The sequence below is a fragment of the Nicotiana sylvestris genome, chromosome 3 (genome assembly GCF_000393655.2).
Source record: "Nicotiana sylvestris chromosome 3, ASM39365v2, whole genome shotgun sequence".
NCBI classification, from domain to species: domain Eukaryota; kingdom Viridiplantae; phylum Streptophyta; class Magnoliopsida; order Solanales; family Solanaceae; genus Nicotiana; species Nicotiana sylvestris.
Genome location: NC_091059.1, coordinates 90,163,467 through 90,184,754, shown reverse-complemented (window position 1 = coordinate 90,184,754; position 21,288 = coordinate 90,163,467). Strand labels below are relative to the sequence as shown.

The 21,288-nt window shown below is 43.4% G+C and overlaps 1 protein-coding gene across 1 annotated transcript; it reads right to left on the bottom strand.

Moving 5' to 3' along the window:
* Positions 1 to 1,063: 1,063 nt before the first annotated feature.
* On the bottom strand, positions 1,064 to 1,609 carry LOC138887660 (uncharacterized). The gene has a single exon (XM_070169433.1). The coding sequence runs from the start codon at positions 1,607 to 1,609 to the stop codon at positions 1,064 to 1,066; it is 546 nt and encodes a 181-aa protein (XP_070025534.1).
* Positions 1,610 to 21,288: the final 19,679 nt, after the last annotated feature.

Here is a 21,288-nt window from a genome sequence, read left to right as displayed (position 1 = left end):
CTTCCCAAGGCTACAATTCTTCCCGTTAGTCTTTGCACCTCTTTCTTACTTGTAAGCATGTCAGGAATTTCTTCAATGGCTTTAATCTGTGCAGGATTTACTTCAATACCACGGTTAGAAACAAGAAAACCCAAAAACTTACCTGATGAAACGCCAAATGCACATTTCTCGGGATTTAGCTTCATATTGAATTTTTGTAAGATCTGAAATGTATCAGACAAGTGCGGTATATGATCCCCTGATTGTTGAGATTTGACAAGCATATCATCTATGTAGATTTCCATAGTTTTTGCTAAATGTTCCTGGAACATTTTGGTCTCCAACCTTTGATACGTGGCACCAACATTTTTGAGGCCAAAGGGCATTACTTTGTAATAGTAAGTCCCCCTGTCTGTTATAAATGAAGTTTTTTCCTCATCTAGGGGATCCATTTTGATCTAATTATACCCTGAATATGCATCTAAAAAGCTTAACAATTCATGTCCTGTAGTAGCATCAATTAGTTGATCTATATGTGGTAACAGAAAAGAATCTTTAGGACAAGCTTTGTTAAGGTCAGTGTAGTCTACACAAACTCGCTATTTGCCATTCTTTTTTGGTACTATTACTATAGTAGCAAACCAATTAGGATACTTTACCTCATGGATAGACCCAATTTTTAAAAGTTTTTGGACCTCATCTTGAATCACCTGATTTTTGAAAGACCCCTGCTTTCTCTTCTTTTGTTTGATAGGTGGATATGATGGATCTTCATTTAACTTTTGAGTCATTACTTCCGGGGGTATTCCTGTCATATCAGAATGGGATCAGGCAAAGCAATCCACGTTAGTTTCAAAAGTTCAATCAACTTACCTTTCATTTCGTGGCTTAAGTTGGCCCCAATGTAGACTTTCTTTTCAGGCCATTGTGTGAATAGCTCTACAACCTCCAACTCTTCAATCGTCGTTTTGATATTTTCATTTTCTTCTGGTTCTTGGATAGAATCGGGCATTGAGTCCACATCTGTTCGCCCATGTTCAGTTGAGGCTTGTGTCATAGTATCCTTAACTGGATTCTGTAATTGCTACTTTTCTTCGTTTTTTGTTCTTGAATCTACTACAGAGTTGATGCTCCTGGATGTCTGTTGATCCCCACAGATTTGACATATTCCCCATGGTGATGGGAATTTAATAACTTGATGTAAGGTAGACGGCACAACATCCATCTCGTGAATCCACGGTCTTCCGAGAATTATATTATAAGCCATTTCCATCTCCTTGACAACTCCTTCTGTGAATGTTGTAAGTACTACCTCCCCTTTTATCACGACGCTTGAATTGTCAAAGCCAGATAAAGTATGTGCCTTAGGTACTATCTTATCTTCAGCTTGCATCTCGTTTAATACTCTTAGCAAAATGATGTTCACGGAACTACCTGGATCAGTCAAAACTCGTTTCACATTAGTATCATGCACAAGTAGAGATATTACCAGTGCATCGTTATGTGGAGTTATCACGCCATCCGCATCTGCATCATCAAATGTAATACTTTCTTCCTCCAACACATGTCGGACCCGCTTCCCATGTGTAACTGTAACTTTTGAAACTTTCTTGGCCGCCGTATATGTCATGCCATTAATTTCTTCGCTCCCGCTTATAACATTAACGGTCCCTTTTGGAGAAGGAGGTTAAGGGGACTTCTTCCTGTTCTTCATGTATGCTTGCTTACCTTTTTCACTAAATAGTTTGGTAAGATACCCTAGTATAATGCGGGAATACTTTTAAGTTCTAGGTCGCCCACCAGTATAATGCGGGAATACTTTTAAGTTCTAGGTCGCCCGCCAGTATAATGCGGGAATACTTTTAAGTTCTAGGTCGCCCACCAGTATAATGCGGGAATACTTTTAAGTTCTAGGTCGCCCACCAGTATAATGCGGGAATACTTTTAAGTTCTAGGTCGCCCACCAGTATAATGCGGGAATACTTTTAATTTCTAGGTCGCCCACCAGTATAATGCGGGAATACATTTAAGTTCTAGGTCGCCCACCAGTATAATGCGAGAATACTTTTAAGTTCTAGGTCGCCCACCAGTATAATGCGGGAATACTTTTAATTTCTAGGTCGCCCACCAGTATAATGCGGGAATACTTTTAAGTTCTAGGTCGCCCACCAGTATAATGCGGGAATACATTTAAGTTTTAGGTCGCCCACCAGTATAATGCGGGAATACATTCAGCTCTAGATTTTGGAATCAGTCACCCCACCTGAAGACGGAAGGGTGCAACAGAGAGCCCCAAACGGGAAACAATAAAATCCCCAGCACCAAGAAGCAGACAACTGCAGAGGCAAGCGCGCAATTCAAAAGGAAAAAGGAATGCATCTCAAAAGAAGCAGTTTGGGAACGTTGTAGCATGCCCAGTATGACGATGCTGATGAAGAAACATACCACTGAAGAAACCATTGGAAATTTTAAAGAAGAAAGCCGTGTCCCCAGCGGATCAAGCAAAGTGATGAAAACTGGCATTCAAACGTCAGCAAAGGACCAGCATCATCTCCCAAAGTCACAAGATAAAGGCATCGGAGGAAAGTGTTAGCCGACAAGAAAGCAAGACAATAAGAACAAGTTGAAGATGGATAAGATTTCAGGATCCTCAGTTTAGCTTAGCTTCTTGTTTTCCTTTTAGAGCAATGTAATAGGGAGATCGGTTGAGCAGTAGCATCCTACAGCAGCATACAACAGCGCACAACGACAGCAAACACTACAGTCACACGGTAGTCCCAGCTACCAAAATTTCCCGAACTACATTGACCTGATTCCTGTTCAGCCCAGGATATGTAGGAAACCTCTGAAGCAAAGGTTCGGTCAAATCTTTTTCAAAAAATGCTTCACACGGAGTATTCGGACGGGCAAAAATCGCTCGCTTTATCTTTGCGCGAAAACCCTTCGTGTCTTCGGGCAAAGAGGGGCAGCTGTAAGCACGTGATTTTTGCTTTACGAGCAATCGCTCCAAAAGAAAATAAAAATAGTGACAAATGATTTCGCTGTACAATTTTTCGAGTTTTCCGTGACATGTGTTGTTAGTCATTTATGGGTCTGTCCATTTTACATCTAGTCATTACCAAACAAAAATACAAAATGCCTGTCGTTAAAAGAAAATTCAAAAAATATATGTATGTGTGCATCGTTCGTTCTAAGCTGTGATCTAACCATTTTTTATTTTATTTTTATTTTTTATTGTCCATTTATGTGTGTTTATCGTTGTGGGTGTCACTCAATATGTGTGTAGGTTTATTTTAATTTTTACATTATTTTAGGAATTTTTGTTTAAATTGAAAAAAAAAAGAGGAGAAAAGGAAAATCTGATTTGGGCCCCGAAACAAGGCCCAAAACCAAAGTACTGATCCAGTCCAAACCCAGCCTGCCCAAGCACGGACTCAAACGACGTCGTATCGGCGTCCCCATTTGAAGTCGTTGATCTGATTCAAAGGAACGGTCCAGATCAGGTTGTCCAACTCACCTCAACGACGCCGTTTCAGGCAATTTGATCTGAGCCGTCCAACCTCATTGATCCAACGGTCCCTGGCTCCCTCATGACCCGACCTATTTAGCCGGTTCAAACCAACCCCTCACCTAAACCAAAACGACCCCGTTCCCATACCAAACGACCCCGTCCTGTTACCCACCAATAGATCTAAGCCGTTCAAATCACTTGATCTAACGGCTCCAATCTCTCTTCCCCTTCCATATATAAACTTGACCCTTCACCCCACGCCCCCTATCCAAACCCCCCCTTTCAGTCATCTCCTTCCCCAAGCCCTAAAACCCCCAAACCCTAACGCCGCCCTAGTTCCCCTTCCACCAGAACCCGGCGGCATGAACGCTGGTGGCCACCTCCTGAACACCCTAAGACCCCCTCACTCCCCTGAACACGAATCCACTAACCACGAACCTCGAATCATCTCCTACCGTCTCGAATCTGGATTTGAAGATTCGAGACAAAACTCGATCCACACCAAACCTCACCATCTTTGTATCAGCCACTCCCCTGACCTTCCTCGTGACCAAACCAAGCTTGGTTTGGTCCGAATCTACCCACAACTCCCTAAAAATCAGATCTGGAAATCCAGACCTTAGAACACATGCACTTGGGGAATCAGGCCGGTCTGGACAAGGGTTTGAGGTCTAATAGACCTTAATCAAGGTGTTCTCGTGTGAGAACACCCTGATTAAAGTTTGTTCGGCCTCAAAAGTTCGAAGTTGAATCAGATTTGGGTCTGTTTGATTTAAACATTTTCGGTAAGTTTTCCTTTCTTTTGTGTTAGTTTTAATTAAGTGGTCAGCATGTTTCGTTGTGTTTGTTTGTTATTCTTGTTATTTTTCATTCGGATTTCTTTCATCTCTGTAAAGACCTTTTATTTGGTCGGTTGATTTTCTATGTGTGTATTCTGAATGTACTCTGTGATAAACATGATCGTCGATTAGTTTAATCGTCAGATAAGTCAACTCATATAGGCCCCAGTAATTGAACAAAAATTGTCTGATGCCCTTTAGGTCCCTAAACGTATTGTTTATATGAGCGACTGATTATTACCTGTTATAATTAGTATAGTCGACTCGATAAATGTCGTCGATTAGTTTGCTATAACTAATGAATCGAATGAGCTAATAATTTCACGTAACTAATTGAACTTGGCCACTGACTGAATGCCCCAGCATTGTTTGAAATGGTTTGTTGGCATTGTAAAAATGACTGAAAAGGTTCAGTCCAGGCAGTCTTGAATTTGAACTTTCATCAGTTCAAAAATGCCCTGATGCTGCAATAGGCAGGGCAGTAATAATCAAGGTTAAGCAGGGGTGTTCTGGGGTGTCAAAAAGGACAGAAAGATTAGTTAAATGAAGCTGACAAGTAGGGTACTAATTAAGATTAAACTAATACTAATGGGAAACAAGACACAAGGGTATGAGGCTCAAAATGAATAAATAAAATGAGCCCATAATTCTGGATTAAACAAAAACCAGGCGTGGGGAATAAAGGGGGCTGACACCAAAAGATGCTTAGGCATGGGCTTTAAAGAGTATGGGCAGGCTGCAAGTTGCAGGATGAGGGCAGCCTAGCTGCACTAAGTCATTTGGCTTATAAATAGGCCATTTGAGAACTAAAAAAGGGCTGGGACTTTTAGTTTTCAGAAAAGAAAAAAAGGGCTGGAATCTTTAGTCTAAAAGCTGAAACTTTTAGTCTGAGGAAAGGTTTACGGAGTTTAAAGAAAAGCTGAAAAACATAAGTTAGTTTCCAAATAGATTGTAACCAAACACCATCTGAAAGTTGAACAAGAATTCATATTGGTCAAGCTGTCTTGGCCAAATTCTGTCGTCTGCAGTAACTGAGCTGTTTGTTGGTTGCTGAACTGTTGTATTTGCTGCACTGAACTTCTTTTACTTCTGGTGTATCATTACTCTTCATCTGGAATTATTGGTTTGGCACTCGACTATTTGCTGGTTTCATTTATTCTGGGAATCATTGTTGGTTGTTCTTGGACTGTGGAAAACAATCTTGGTTGTTGGTTTGTTGCTGTGCTGTTGCTGTGTATCTGTTGATGCTGTGATTACTGCACACTACTCAACTGATCACTCTCCTTCTTCCTTTCCTTTCCTTACCAGGTACACAATTGACACCACCAATGTAACTGAGAGTTTGAGCATGAATGCAAAAGAGAGGACATGCAGATTATTTTTATGTATACATGAACTGTCACATTAAATGTCATAAAATAGTTATATTTTCGTTTGTATAATAGAAGTAGCCTACATGCTCAGTATAGCAATGTAGGTTAATGAATGATAGTCATGTATGTATGCTGTTAGGAGAAAAACATTCCCAGTGTAATAAGTCGTATTTTAGACTTAGTCTGATGGTGTAGCATATTCTATAATGTAGGCCAAAATAGGAAAACTATCCACATGAGTTAAAGTTCTTTCCCTTTTTCTAGTTTGTCACATATAAATTGATAAAGAACAAAGAATCAGTTCTAGGCCTCAACCTCAGGAAGGCCGAGCCCAAATCGAAAAATCAGCTAGGCCTGTATCGGAAAAACAGGGCCCAAGTCTGGCCATCTCGCATGAGCTAGGTTTGGGCCCATAATTTGCGATTAGTTGTCCATAAGTGCAGTCACGTTTTATTATTCTGTAAAAGCACTTTAAATCCGGTTTTATAATCAACTAAGGCTATTTACTGCTTTCAACTGATAGAGACAAACACGACAAGAAACGTAGTTGCTATAGGATATCTTTTAAAAATAACAACGAGATGAGCCTCGATGAAAATAAACAAAACGCAGATGCGGGGCCCTTGTTAAATATATATTAGTGAAGCATTTAGTTTCCAGGATGGGTTGTTTAGCAAATCTCACAACCTTCCTAAAATAACAATACGTTAGAATCTTTAGGACGCGCCCTAATAAATCTTACCTTCGTAAACTCGGGTGCACATTGATGTGACCCAAATCCAAATCTCAACGGAATCGAAATGTATTTCTAATCACGGGTACATTGATTGTGACGTGGTTCGAGATGCGTGTCCATGACGTTGCGAATTCATTTTAAAAAAATAAGAATGAGATGAGCCTCGTCAAATAAAATACAAATTGTGGGGCCCTCAGTAAATATTTGCTTTAAAAATTATTTGGACTTCGGGATGGACCGTTTAGTAAAATTCCACGGTCTTACCCAAAATAAATACGCTAGTCGCTTTAGGCGCGCCTTTAATAACTTAATTTCCTTAAACTCGGGTGCACATTGATGTGACCCAAATCCAAATCTCAACGGAGTCAAAGTGTGTCGACGACCACGGGTACATTGATTGTAACGCGGTTCGAGATACATTTTCACGACGTTGCAAGTCCTACAAAAATAACAGTGAATGATAAAAGCGGTTAAAAGATAAAAGTGGCACATAAGTTCATACTTGTATAAAATCAGATAATCAAGCCAAATATAACAATTGAGCGACCGTGCTAGAACCACGGAACTCGGGAATGCCTAACACCTTCTCCCGGGTTAACAGAATTCCTTATCCGGATTTCTGATACGCAGACCATAATATAGAGTCATTCTTTTCCTCGATTCGGGATTAAAATTGGTGACTTGGGACACCCTAAACCTCCCAAGTGGCGACTCTGAAATAAATAAACAAATCCCGTTTTGATTGTCCTTTAATTGGAAAAACTCCCTTGTGCCCCCGCGGGCGCGGAAAAAGGAGGTGTGACAGCTCTGGCGACTCTGCTGGGGATTTATTCTACCCAGAACCACTGGTTCAGGGTTAAGAATTCGAGCTTAGAATAATTGTTATTATTTGGCTTTATTTATTATCTGATTATTACATGTTCTGAGCCTAATGTGCTAAATGCTGCTTTTACCGCTTTGATATTATTTGAACTGTATATAAACTGTGCCGAAACCTTTCTCTTCTTACCTCCGGGGATGTGCTCACTGGTTGAGACTCCCTATTCTGTTAGTGTCATACCCTAAATAAAAGAGGCTCGGAAAGTTTCTAAGCCGGCTGGCCTTTTGGTTCCCGGAAAGGAGCTCCTTCCTCAACTCGAGTTGTCCGCTCGGGTACACTGTCTAGAACACCGACCCAGGTTTTGAACATAGAATAACGTGACTTCATGCCGGATCCCTAGTAGGAACGCTTATTTGCATCATGTTGCATATGACTTAGGGGACTCAACACAGGGGTTGGGTCCGTCTAGGACTAGCAACCTGATATGAAAAGACCATTCTGATACATCTTATTGTTTTCCGTGCATTTATTTGTCTCATGCCCGCATGCTGACCGGTGTTTGAATATTTGGAATATTGTGAAAAAAAAAGGAAATAACGGTTAGGAATTGATTGTTTATTGTTGAAAAAAAGAAAAAAACAAATACTGTCAAAACTCTGCCAAAATTTTGAAAAAGTCGTTGTTCTGTTTTTCAAAAAATAAAATATCAATAGAAATATAGAGTTTGTCTTGTCATAAAAATTTAAAAAAAAAAAAAAGAGATCTTATTTTTAAAATGGTTTTTTTTATGAAAATAATAATAAAAAAGAGTCTTATGTTGTCTTTACTTTTATTATTTGTTGCAAATATATGTATATATGAAAAATTCAAAAGTTTTTCTTTACTTCAAAATGTATATATATCTTTATTTGTGGCAAAAGTATTTGTCTTGCTAAAGGTCTAGAAAAGTCCTTTCAGGCTCCCAGTTTTCGAAACAAAAATCCAAAATATTTTCCGTTATTGACTTCTTTAGAAAGTTTTTATATATATATACGAAAATTCAAAATTCACAAAAAATCGCATATATTTTTGTTTTTATCAGGATAAGTGTCGTTTGTTAAAATCTTATTAATAAATGTGCAGAATGAGCACGATTCCGAATGAACCCTTTTCAATCATGAATAAAATTCCCCTCCAATTGCGGCTCTGGTGGAATGATTTGGGCAAAGAAGGGCATGACGAAATCAAGAAGTATCTGAAAGGCCTCACGAGTTTGTTGGATATCAGGCCACGAGGAGATATCATAAGGGCACTAGTCCCCCACTGGGATCCTGCGCACAATGTCTTCCGTTTCTCAGATTTTGAACTTACCCCAACTTTAGAAGAAATAGCAGGGTATATCGGCAGCGCTGAGACTCCTTTGAGGCACAAATATCTGATTGCTCCAAGAGCTGTAGCAATACACCGGTTCCTGGACTCCTTAAAGATAGTCAGAACAATTCATAACCCTGACTTGGCAAAAGGTTTTTGCAGCATGAGTTTCATATATCAAAGATATGGTCACATAGGAGGATTCGACAAGCCAGAAAACCAGTTGTGCAGCAAAGGTAATCGCCAAAAGTGGGAAGAACATAGACGGATTGCTTTCATGATAACTTTCTTAGGACTACTAGTATTCCCAAGAAAAGATGGGAATATTGACATAAAGATAGCAGGGGTCGTCAGTACGTTGCTCACACAGAGTGATAGTACGTTGGCGCCCATGATAGTATCTGATATATTCCGGGCACTCACTTCTTGCAAAGCCGGAGGAAGCTTTTTCGAGGGTTGCAATTTGTTGTTGCAAATGTGGATGACCGAACACCTATGTCACCGAGCCCAGTTTCTGAGCCATGGATCCGCTGGAAAGACCTGCATAGAGGAGTTCTATACCAGAGTTGATGAAACCTACCTACCAGAAGGAGTCACAGCATGGACCTCATATTTCCATACCCTCAACGCTAGTCAAATACAGTGGGCGCTAGGGTGGTTACCGATCGACGAAGTCATATACATGCCAGCAGCCAGGCCCCATTTTCTCTTAATGGGACTTAAAAGTATTCAACCATACGCGCCGCATCGGGTTTTAAGGCAACTTGGGAGGTATCAGATAGTGCCGAAAGACGAGGATCTGAGCATCCAGGTAATCGAGATCAGTCCCGACGGCCAGTTTCCTGAAGCAAGGGTTCGTCAAATTTGGAGCCAATGTCAATACTTAGAAGCAAATACTTGTGTAATGAATCGGGCAAAAGGGGAAGTTTCGCCCGGGTATCAGGCCTGGTACAAAGGGGAGACATCATCTGGAAGACCGACCAAAAGACCTCACCTGCAAGAATTTGCCAAATCTTCACAAGAACAGTGGGGCTGGTTGGCCAAAGAGCAGGAATATCTTGTCAAAGCAGGCAAACTGAAGCAACAAGTTCAGGATATGAAGTTTGAGTGCCAATTACAGTCTGCTGCCCACAAGGGAGAAAAGAACAAGTTAATCAGAGAAGGCGAGATCCTCAAAGCTCAGATCCGGAGAATGAAAAAAGAGGCTAATAGCCAGCTAGGAAGCCGGGCGGATAAAAGATTGATAGCAGGGTTAAAGGATCAGGTTGCGGAATGCCAGGAAGATTTGGAAAAAGCCAGGGCCAGCACAGCAAAATTGCGAACCAAGTGGGCAAAGGGTGCGATGGCTCGGAGGCAGCGCCTGCAACGAGTCATAAGGGAGTATGAACTGAGCATCGGGACATTAAGGGAAACGAATGCCTCTCTTCGAGAAAGGATCCTCAAGCAAACACGAGATGCCCAAGCCGACAGAAGGCAATGTTACGATGCAATGACCAGAATGGAAAGGCAAATGGAGATGTTCCAGGATCAGCTTGCCAACAATGCGCAAACACTGGGATTGAAGAACCAACAGATAAGGCATTTGTTCACAGAAAGGGACAACATCCGGGGAAAGATCGACGAGATTGGGCATTACATCTACATGAGATGCCTGGCATGCGAGCAAAAGCCTCGAAAGACCCTCCTTGTTTCCATCATGGGTTGCGTCCACCGAATCATGAATGAGTTGAAAAACCTGCAGAGGGACCTCACACCAAGGGCCGCGGAAAGGCCGAATGATGCCTCGCGGGTCCCTAAGTTGGAAAATTAATCTTTGGTTGAGTCCTGTTTATTTGGCTTTGTCGTTTTTCCATATGTTATTTTCCTTTCTTTTAGTCAAAACGGGTTAAGAACTGTGGAGTCTGTACTATTGCTATTCCTTGCTTGATGTAATTTGTAATAGCAAAATTTTGAGAATGAATTTAATGATTTCACAAGAATTGTGTGTTTCTTTACTTTAAGGCAGAACTACGCCTGGTCTGATTCACGCGGGGACGTGATACGTAGGCAATCCCCATAAGATTCGACCGCTTTTAATAAAGAAAGAGAATAAGGTACATAATAAAATGAAACACAGAATTTCCAAATACTTTAAAAGGGGATAACTGAGCAAGCCGGGATGACGCATGTTGTTTGAAGCAAAGCATATAGAAACGGTTAACTGCCTAGGTGCATTGCATCCTCTATGTGTTATGATCAAATCTGTTGAAATCTAACGCTAACAAAGTTTGTTATTGTCTGATTCAGACAGTTAGTTGTTAAAGAATTCTGGCAACACATTCATACCAAACCAGATCCAAAGGACCGGTAGCAACAAGCATGACTACTTCAGAGAATAGTAATGAGGAAGAAAGGCCGATGAGCCAGTTGTTAAAAGAAGCGATGGAAAAGATTGAAAGGATGGGACTAGAAATGAATGCAATGCAACTAGCCCTAGCCAAAACACAAAAGAGTCCTGAAACACTGGGACACATGCCGGAGTACCCTCACTCTGGCCCTTCCACAAGCCGCCCAAATCCCCTCTATCATCAAGAAAGAAGCCCTCATGATTCCCAAGCTCCACCACCCCATCAATCTCTCCCAACACCCAATATTCCCATTTTTGTGGGACCTGCATCAGCCCCTTTGCAGCGAACGACCAGTGAGCCATTGTTTCAGGCTCACGATACCCAATACTATCCCCCTGAGCCTACATTCCATGCACCCGAACCACAGGCTTACAATCCACATTTTGGAAGTACCGGCAGAGGTTGAGAAGCTGGTTAAGGCCCCTGAACAGGATGAAGTGTTGAGAAAGTTCAAAAGCCTGGAGCAATCCTTCAGGAACTTACACGGGCTGGGCAATCAAGTCAGCGTGGCATACAAAGATCTGTGCCCTTTCCCAGATGTCCAACTCCCGGCTGGGTTCAAGATGCCCAAGTTTGATTTATATGAAGGGCACGGTGATCCCATGGCACATTTGCGGGGATTCTGTAGCAAAATGAGAGGGGCAGGAGGCAAGGATGAGCTTTTGATAGCTTATTTCGGCCAAAGTCTGAGCGGATCTGCACTGGAATGGTATACCAGGCAGGATTTCAGCAGGTGGTACACGTGGGATGACCTGGCGCAGGCTTTTGCAGGTCATTTCCAGTACAATCTGGAGATAGTCCCTGACCGTCTCACGTTATTGAGAACTGGGAAGAAACCCGGGGAAAGTTTTCGCGAGTTCGGGTTCCGCTGGAGAGAACAAGCAGCTAGAGTCGATCCTCCCATGAGAGAGGGAGAGATGGTGGACTATTTTTTGCAGACATTGGATCCAACCTACTTTGGTCACTTGGTGACAACGGTTGGAAAATCTTTCAACGAGGTGGTCAAAATAGGGGTCATGATAGAAGAAGGTTTGAGGTCGGACAAGATCTTGAACTATTCGGCACTTAAGGCCATAACCCAGGCTATTCAAAGCGGCACGGGAGGTGCGCTGAGAAGAAAGAAAGAAGAGGTTGCCACGATCGAGGCAGGCAGTTGGTCCAGGGCTGGCAGGCCGCACTACAACCAACCCAGGCCTCACAGGTCAAACTACCCATACAACCCACCACAAAATTTCTATCCACCTCGAGAACCACATTGTTCCGTACACCAAGCCCAGGTATACACTCAGCCTCCGGTTCGCCCACAATGGCGCGCACCGGCTCCCCAGAACATATATGCACCACCACAAAACACCTACCCTCCACCAAGGGCATATAGAAACCCTTCAGGGGCAGGTTTCCGGGGAAATCCAGATGCTAGGAATGACAGGTTGCGGAAGCAAAGAACCTTCACCGAACTGGGAGAAACCTACACCGCTGTGTTCCACAAGCTGCGGCAATTGGGTTTGGTTAGTCCTGTCCATACTCGGGAACCAAATCCCCCACCTCAGAATTTGGATCGTTCAATCAGTTGTGAATACTGTTCAGGGATGCTCGGGCACGATACCGAGAAGTGCTGGAAGTTAAGGCATGCCATACAGGATCTTATTGACACCAATAAGATCGAGGTCCAGACACCGGAGGCTCCTAACATCAACCAAAACCCACTGCCAGCGCACCACGAAACTCACATGATTGAGTTGGTGTGTGAGGGAGGAGAATTAAGAAAACCCTCACAAACAGTGATGATGATCCAAGCCGCCCCGAAAGAAGTCTTAACCAGTGGAGGAACGAGTGTACAGTCGCAGGGAGAAGGCGTCAAGCCGGTAGTGATACTGGGGAAGAGCCCGTCCATCATAGCAAGCAAACCCGAGCCAAGCAAGTTGGTAATACCAGGGATCCTGCCCACACCGGCAGTCGTGTTGAAAGGGGTATGTAGAGAACGGGTGACCATAAAGCCTGTGGTCCAACTGCCGATGATTGACAGCAGGGCGGTGCCTTGGAAATATGAAAAGGCAGTGGTGACGTACCAAGGAAAACAGGTGGAAGAAGTCAGTTGTGAAGCGCAAGGGCTGACTCGATCAGGTCGATGTTTTGCTCCGGTGGAGTTAAGAAAAACCAACCCAGTGGCAACCAAGAAGCCAGTGTCAGAAGAAGAGGCTGAAGAATTCCTGAGGAAGATGAAAGTACAAGACTATTCTGTGGTTGAGCAGCTGAGAAAAACACCTGCCCAGATCTCACTATTGTCATTACTCCTCCATTCCGAGGAACATCGTCGGGCCCTGTTAAAGATATTGAACGAGGCCCATGTACCCAGTGAGATTTCTGTAAACCACCTGGAAACCATCGCCAGCAAGATTTTCGAGGTGAACAGGGTAACATTCTCAGATGATGACCTGCCGGTGGAAGGTACGGAGCATAACAAAGCTCTATACCTAGCTGTCAAATGTGAAGACTTGGTGGTAACTCGAGTATTGGTGGATAACGGCTCAAGCGCCAATATTTGTCCATTATCCACCCTGGACCAACTAAAAATCGACCGTGGAAGAATCCGGGAGAATAGCATCTGTGTCCGAGGGTTTGACGGAAACGGAACAGCCACTGTGGGTGATGTTGTGCTTGAACTGACCATCGGTCCAGTCCTGTTTACAATGGAATTCCAGGTGTTAGATGCCACAGTTTCTTATAACCTGCTGTTAGGACGACCCTGGATTCATGCAGCTAAAGCGGTGCCTTCCACCCTACATCAGACAGTGAAGTTCGAGTGGGAAAGACAAGAGGTCGTGTTGCACGGCGAGGATACAACATGCACCATGGGCGGAACCATTGTGCCTTTCATAGAGACCACTGATGACAAAGGTCCTTGGGTCTACCAGATTCTCGATACAGGGTCGGCCAACAAAATTTCTGAAGGAGAAATCATCCCGCACCCTAGGGTAGCTGCCGCAACAGTCATGATGGTATCAGAAATGCTGGGTAATGGATTTGTGCCGGGAAAAGGCCTGGGAGTTGAACTTCAAGGGATAGTCCAACCTGTTTCCCTTCCTAAGAATCTGGAAACCTTCGGGTTGGGGTTCAAACCAACCGCAGCAGACAGGAAGGAGGCGCGAAGAATGAAGAAGAGGGTCTGGTTTCTGCCTAAACCAGTGCCACGCCTCTCAAGGTCTTTTGTTAAAGCAAGTGCCAAGGGGTCAGCGATCCCAAAGATTCGAGGACCTTTGATCGGTATAAATGAAGACCTGAATCAGAGTTTTGAGAGGCTATTCGCGGATGTCAGTATGGTGGAAGCTGGAGAAGGTTCCAGCAGAGCAGAGATACAATTTGTGGGGCCTGAGGCCAAGACCAACAATTGGACGGTTACTCCTCTTCCTGTCCGAGGGGAGTCTTGGTAGTAGGCTTTGATTAATGTTTTGTTTGTTTGTTTGTTTGATCGGATTATTCAAGGGTGTAATCCAAATTTTACTTTCGTTTTGTAAAAGTGTGAACCCTTTTTATCCCGCAAATTTAATAAAGTTCTTTTCTTTTGTCTCATTTTAATTTTTGTCTTGTTCTTTTTCTTTCTGAACAGTTCTCTTTTTACTGGTTCTAATGACATGGCATGCACAGCGGATCTTCGACCTAGTCTAATAAATCAATCTGAAACCGACTCAATGATGCAAAAGGTCGTTTGTGACGATGAATCTGAATGTGACGAAGGTGAAGCCTTCGAAGAAATAAACAGAGAACTGTGCCAATTTGAAGAGAAACCCAAGCCTAACCTAAATGACACCGAGGCTGTGAATTTAGGAGACGCTGATAACGTCCAAGAGACCAAAATTAGCATCCACATTGAGCCGAATGTCAGAAAAGAATTGATCAAAACCCTCATGGAATTCAAAGATGTTTTTGCATGGTCATATGATGATATGCCTGGATTAAGCACCAATTTAGTGGTTCACAAATTACCCACTGACCCGGCATACCCTCCGGTCAAGCAAAAACTAAGGAAATTTAAAACAGAAATGAGTGTAAAGATCAAAGAAGAAGTGATTAAGCAGTTGCAATCGAAGGTCATTCGGGTCACTCGATATCCCGAGTGGCTGGCCAATGTGGTACCAGTCCCAAAGAAGGATGGAAAAATCAGGGTGTGCGTCGACTACCGCAACCTCAACAAAGCAAGTCCCAAGGACAATTTCCCGTTACCCAACATTCATATCCTGATCGATAATTGCGCTGGGCGCGAGATCGGATCCTTTGTGGATTGCTATGCGGGTTATCATCAGATCCTAATGGACGAAGAGGATGCTGAGAAGACAGCGTTTATTACGCCATGGGGAACCTACTGCTATCGGGTAATGCCGTTCGGGTTAAAGAACGCCGGGGCAACGTACATGCGAGCAATGACTGCTGTGTTTCATGACATGATACACAAAGAAATAGAGGTGTACGTCGATGATGTGATCATCAAATCTTGGCGTCAGGAGGACCATGTAGCAGACCTAAGGAGATTTTTCCAAAGACTCCGGAGGTATGATATCAAGCTTAACCCGGCCAAATGCGCATTCGGGGTTCCATCAGGAAAGTTGCTAGGATTCATCGTCAGTCGACGGGGGATTGAGTTAGACCCATCCAAAATTGAATCCATCCGAGATTTGCCACCGCCAAGGAACAAAACAGAGGTAATGAGTTTGCTGGGTAGACTCAATTACATCAGCAGGTTCATCGCTCAACTCACAGCAACTTGTGAGCCCATATTTCGGCTGCTGAGAAAGGATGCTGCAGTAGGTTGGACGGCAGAGTGTCAGGAGGCTTTCGACCAAATCAAAGGGTATCTGTCTAATCCACCCGTATTGGTCCCGCCTAAGCCCGGGAAGCCCCTAATTCTTTACCTGACGGTCTTGGAAAATTCATTTGGTTGTGTATTGGGGCAACATGACGACACAGGAAGGAAGGAGCAGGCCATCTACTATCTTAGCAAGAAATTCACAGTGCATGAGGTCAAGTACACTCAACTCGAGAAAACATGCTGCGCCCTGACTTGGGTAGCTCAGAAGTTGAAGCACTACCTGTCTTCATATACTACTTATCTCATATCCCGCTTGGACCCATTGAAGTACATCTTTCAGAAACCTATGCCCACGGGAAGGTTGGCAAAATGGCAAATTCTGCTCACAGAATTTGATATCATCTACGTAACGAGGACGGCCATGAAAGCCCAGGCACTGGCAGACCATTTGGCAGAGAATCCCGTTGATGAAAAATACGAGCCCTTAAGAACGTATTTTCCTGACGAAGAGGTGATGCATACGAATGAGTTGGAATTACCCGAGGAACCGGGTTGGAAGCTTTTCTTCGATGGAGCTGCAAACGCAAAAGGGGTTGGAATAGGAGCAGTACTCATTTCTGAAACAGGACGGCATTATCCTGTTACGGCTCAACTACGCTTCTATTGCACCAACAATATGGCCGAGTATGAGGCTTGCATTCTGGGTCTGCGCCTGGCTGCCGACATGGATGTCCAGGACGTCTTGGTCTTGGGAGACTCGGACCTCTTGGTACATCAAATTCAAGGTGAATGGGAAACATGAGATCTAAAGCTCATACCATACCGACAATGCTTGCATGATCTGAGCAAGCAATTTCGATCGGTGAAGTTCAAACACATCCCTAGAGTTCACAACGAGGTTGCGGACGCTTTGGCCACCTTAGCATCAATGCTGCACCATTCTGACAAAATGTATGTTGATCCTCTACACATCCAGGTCCGTGATCAGCACGCCTACTGCAATGCCATAGAAGAAGAAGCAGATGGCAAACCCTAGTTTCATGATATCAAAGAATACCTCAGAATGGGGATATATCCAGAACATGCCTCTAGAGACCAAAAAAGAGCCCTTCGGCGTTTGTCAAACGGTTTCTTCCTCAATGGAGGAGTGTTGTACAAAAGAACCCCGGATTTGGGATTGTTGAGATGCGTAGATGCCAGTCAAGCAACAACGGTTATGTCAGAGGTACATGCGGGAGTTTGCGGACCGCACATGAGCGGATATGTATTGGCAAGGAAGATCCTTCGAACAGGGTGTTATTGGCTCACCATGGAACACGACTGTATCACTTTTGTGAGGAAATGCCATCAGTGCCAGATACATGGAGATTTGATTCATTCTCCACCAACAGAGTTACATACGATGTCAGCACCTTGGCCGTTTGTAGCATGGGGCATGGATGTCATTGGGCCCATCGAGCCGGTAGCATCCAACGGTCATAGGTTCATCCTAGTGACCATTGATTACTTCACCAAATGGGTTGAGGCTAAAACCTTCAAATCGGTAACCAAGAAGGCAGTGGTGGACTTTGTTCACTCCCATATCATCTGCAGATTTGGGATCCCAAAAGTGATCATCACGGATAACGGTGCGAATCTTAATAGCAGCCTGATGAAAGAGGTATGCCAACAATTCAAGATTACACACCGCAATTCCACCCCATATCGTCCCAAGGCGAATGGAGCAGTCGAAGCAGCCAATAAGAATATCAAGAAGATACTGCGAAAAATGGTGGAAGGGTCCAGACAATGGCACGAGAGATTACCCTTTGCTCTGTTGGGTTACCGCACTACGGTCCGAACTTCCATAGGCACAACTCCTTATTTGTTGGTGTACGGAACTGAGGCCGTGATACCAGCGGAGGTCGAAATTCCGTCCCTCCGAATTGTCGCTGAAGCCGGGATTGATGATGATGAATGGGTAAAAGCTCGATTGGAACAGTTGAGTCTGATGGACGAGAAAAGATTGGCAGCAGTGTGCCATGGTCAACTGTACCAGAAGAGAATGGCAAGAGCATATAACAAGAAGGTGCGCCCCAGGAAGTTTGAAGTAGGGCAGCAGGTATTAAAGAAGATCCTCCCACATCAGGTCGAGGCAAAAGGCAAATTCGCCCCAAATTGGCAAGGGCCTTATATCGTGACCAGAATATTGTCCAACGGTGCTTTGTGTTTGACAGATGTCGAAGGTAGATGTGTCGACATGGCTATCAATTCAGATGCAGTCAAGAGATATTATGCGTAATTTCTTTAATTATGGCAATTTTTGGTTTATTTGTTTGTATTTGGCATTTGTTGAATAATGAGATGACGGAGGCAATTCTTTCTTCTATCCAAACACTTTTAACCTTTGCTTCCCCCTTCGAGCCTAAGTAATTCTTTCATACCCCTCTTTTGGAATCACTAATGGAAAAGACATGAAAAAAAAAAGAAAAGAAAAGAGAAAGAAAATGAAAAGAAGGAAAAAAAAAGAAAAAAAAAGAAGAAGATGAAATCATAAAGAAATACAAAACCGTGGGAACTACGTTTGACCTGATTCCTCAAAGAGGATACGTAGGCGCCTCACGGCTCGGTCATAGTATGCATCATAGTGAATATAGGATGCATAATGTACATAGTGTGCATAATAGGCACAGCGTGCGTAACGCACATAGCGCAACATAAGTGTAAAAAATAAATTCCCCAAGCAAGAAAACTGGGGCAGAGGTTATGTTTTAAAATCCAACAAAGGTTTGATTCCAAAAGTTGTAGCACACCACCCATCAGATTATTTTCATTTTTCATAGCCTTTCTTTAACTCCGCACCAAAACCAACATCAACGTCCAAAAGACCTCCCGATCAATGTTCAAGAGATGTCGAGTCAGGCAAATAAGACCGAGAATAGTACACCAATCCCCAGCAAAGAAGAGGATCGTAAGACTGGGAATGGATTGATAGTCAAAGGAGTCTCCAGAAGAGAAGGTCGTATCTACAACGCCCTGATTCCTCGAAAGAAATAAAATGAGAGAGTCTTATCGGTGAAAACCTTCACAGGCACCGAGAGGCGATGTAAGACGAGGGATATGAAATGAGAGAGTCTTATTGGTGAAAACCTTCACAGGCACCATAAGGCGCCGGGAGATGAGAGAAAAGAGAGAGTCTCATTAGTGAAAACCCCTCGAAGGGCACTATGAGGCGACGAGACAGATCAGCAAAGCTACCACATTCGAAACGAAATGAACACTCCTTTATCATCCCCAGCAAGTCAAACCATCGGGCAAATCAATTGATACAAATAGACTGGGTCGGGAATCTATGGTGCACGCCATGATCACAGGGACCAGTTGTGTCCTCCAGATAAGTTCTTTTGATTGTCTCCTCCCACAAAAATATTGGTTCAGAAAGATTTTCTCCTTTCCATATCTTTTATTTCTTTTCCTAAAAATGTGTCTTGAAAGGATTTTTCAAAGCTTACTACCAGAAAACGAAGAGGAATTCATCCAATACAGGATAATACAAACAGTCTTAAAGGCCGGTCCCAGGCAATGCAGGGATTGTGCCCGGAAATTTTGGAAGAAGTAAGCTCCAAAACGGATTGGTTTCGGGGGTTAGAAGCAGACTCCCACATCATGTGTTTAAAGAGAAAGCAGAAAAGGGGATAAATTGAAAACCAATCCCCAGCAGGCTAGAGACCCCCAACAGGCGACTTTGCCCGCCAACCAATTATGGGGACAAAGAGCAAGAAAAGGGGGAAGAAAGGAAAATCATCCGCCAGAAAGGCACCCTCTACCACCACGATAAAAACTAATTAAATCCTTTTGTCTGCTGCAGGAAAACAAAGGATTGATGATTACAGCGAGATGCAACGCCCGGGAAGTCACCAAAACCGGGGCAGAAAATTTTCTGCCGATTGTCGAAAATTTTCTCGGAAAGAACGGGGAAGCAATTTTAATACATTTAAGTTCTAGGTCGCCCACCAGTATAATGCGGGAATACATTTAAGTTCTAGGTCGCCCACCAGTATAATGCGGGAATACTTTTAAGTTCTAGGTCGCCCACCAGTATAATGCGGGAATACTTTTAAGTTCTAGGTCGCCCACCAGTATAATGCGGGAATACTTTTAAATTCTAGGTCGCCCACCAGTATAATGCGGGAATACTTTTAATTTCTAGGTCGCCCACCAGTATAATGCGGGAATACTTTTAAGTTCTAGGTCGCCCACCAGTATAATGCGGGAATACTTTTAATTTCTAGGTCGCCCACCAGTATAATGCGGGAATACATTTATGTTCTAGGTCGCCCACCAGTATAATGCGGGAATACTTTTAAGTTCTAGGTCGCCCACCAGTATAATGCGGGAATACTTTTAAGTTCTAGGTCGCCCACCAGTATAATGCGGGAATACTTTTAATTTCTAGGTCGCCCACCAGTATAATGCGGGAATACTTTTAAGTTCTAGGTCGCCCACCAGTATAATGCGGGAATACTTTTAAGTTCTAGGTCGCCCACCAGTATAATGCGGGAATACATTTAAGTTCTAGGTCGCCCACCAGTATAATGCGGGAATACTTTTAAGTTCTAGGTCGCCCACCAGTATAATGCGGGAATACTTTTAAGTTCTAGGTCGCCCACCAGTATAATGCGGGAATACTTTTAAGTTCTAGGTCGCCCACCAGTATAATGCGGGAATACTTTTAAGTTCTAGGTCGCCCACCAGTATAATGCGGGAATACATTTAAGTTCTAGGTCGCCCACCAGTATAATGCGGGAATACTTTTAAGTTCTAGGTCGCCCACCAGTATAATGCGGGAATACTTTTAAGTTCTAGGTCGCCCACCAGTATAATGCGGGAATACATTTATGTTCTAGGTCGCCCACCAGTATAATGCGGGAATACTTTTAAGTTCTAGGTCGCCCACCAGTATAATGCGGGAATACATTTAAGTTCTAGGTCGCCCACCAGTATAATGCGGGAATACTTTTAAGTTCTAGGTCGCCCACCAGTATAATGCGGGAATACTTTTAAGTTCTAGGTCGCCCACCAGTATAATGCGGGAATACTTTTAAGTTCTAGGTCGCCCACCAGTATAATGCGGGAATACTTTTAAGTTCTAGGTCGCCCACCAGTATAATGCGGGAATACTTTTAAGTTCTAGGTCGCCCACCAGTATAATGCGGGAATACATTTAAGTTCTAGGTCGCCCACCAGTATAATGCGGGAATACTTTTAAGTTCTAGGTCGCCCACCAGTATAATGCGGGAATACATTTAAGTTCTAGGTCGCCCACCAGTATAATGCAGGAATACTTTTAAGTTCTAGGTCGCCCACCAGTATAATGCGGGAATACTTTTAAGTTCTAGGTCGCCCACCAGTATAATGCGGGAATACATTTAAGTTCTAGGTCGCCCACCAGTATAATGCGGGAATACTTTTAAGTTCTAGGTCGCCCACCAGTATAATGCGGGAATACA

Coding starts and splice junctions, on each gene's coding strand:
- LOC138887660 (XM_070169433.1), bottom strand. CDS start 1,609: ATGACATATACGGCGGCCAAGAAAGTTTCAAAAGTTACAGTTACACAT.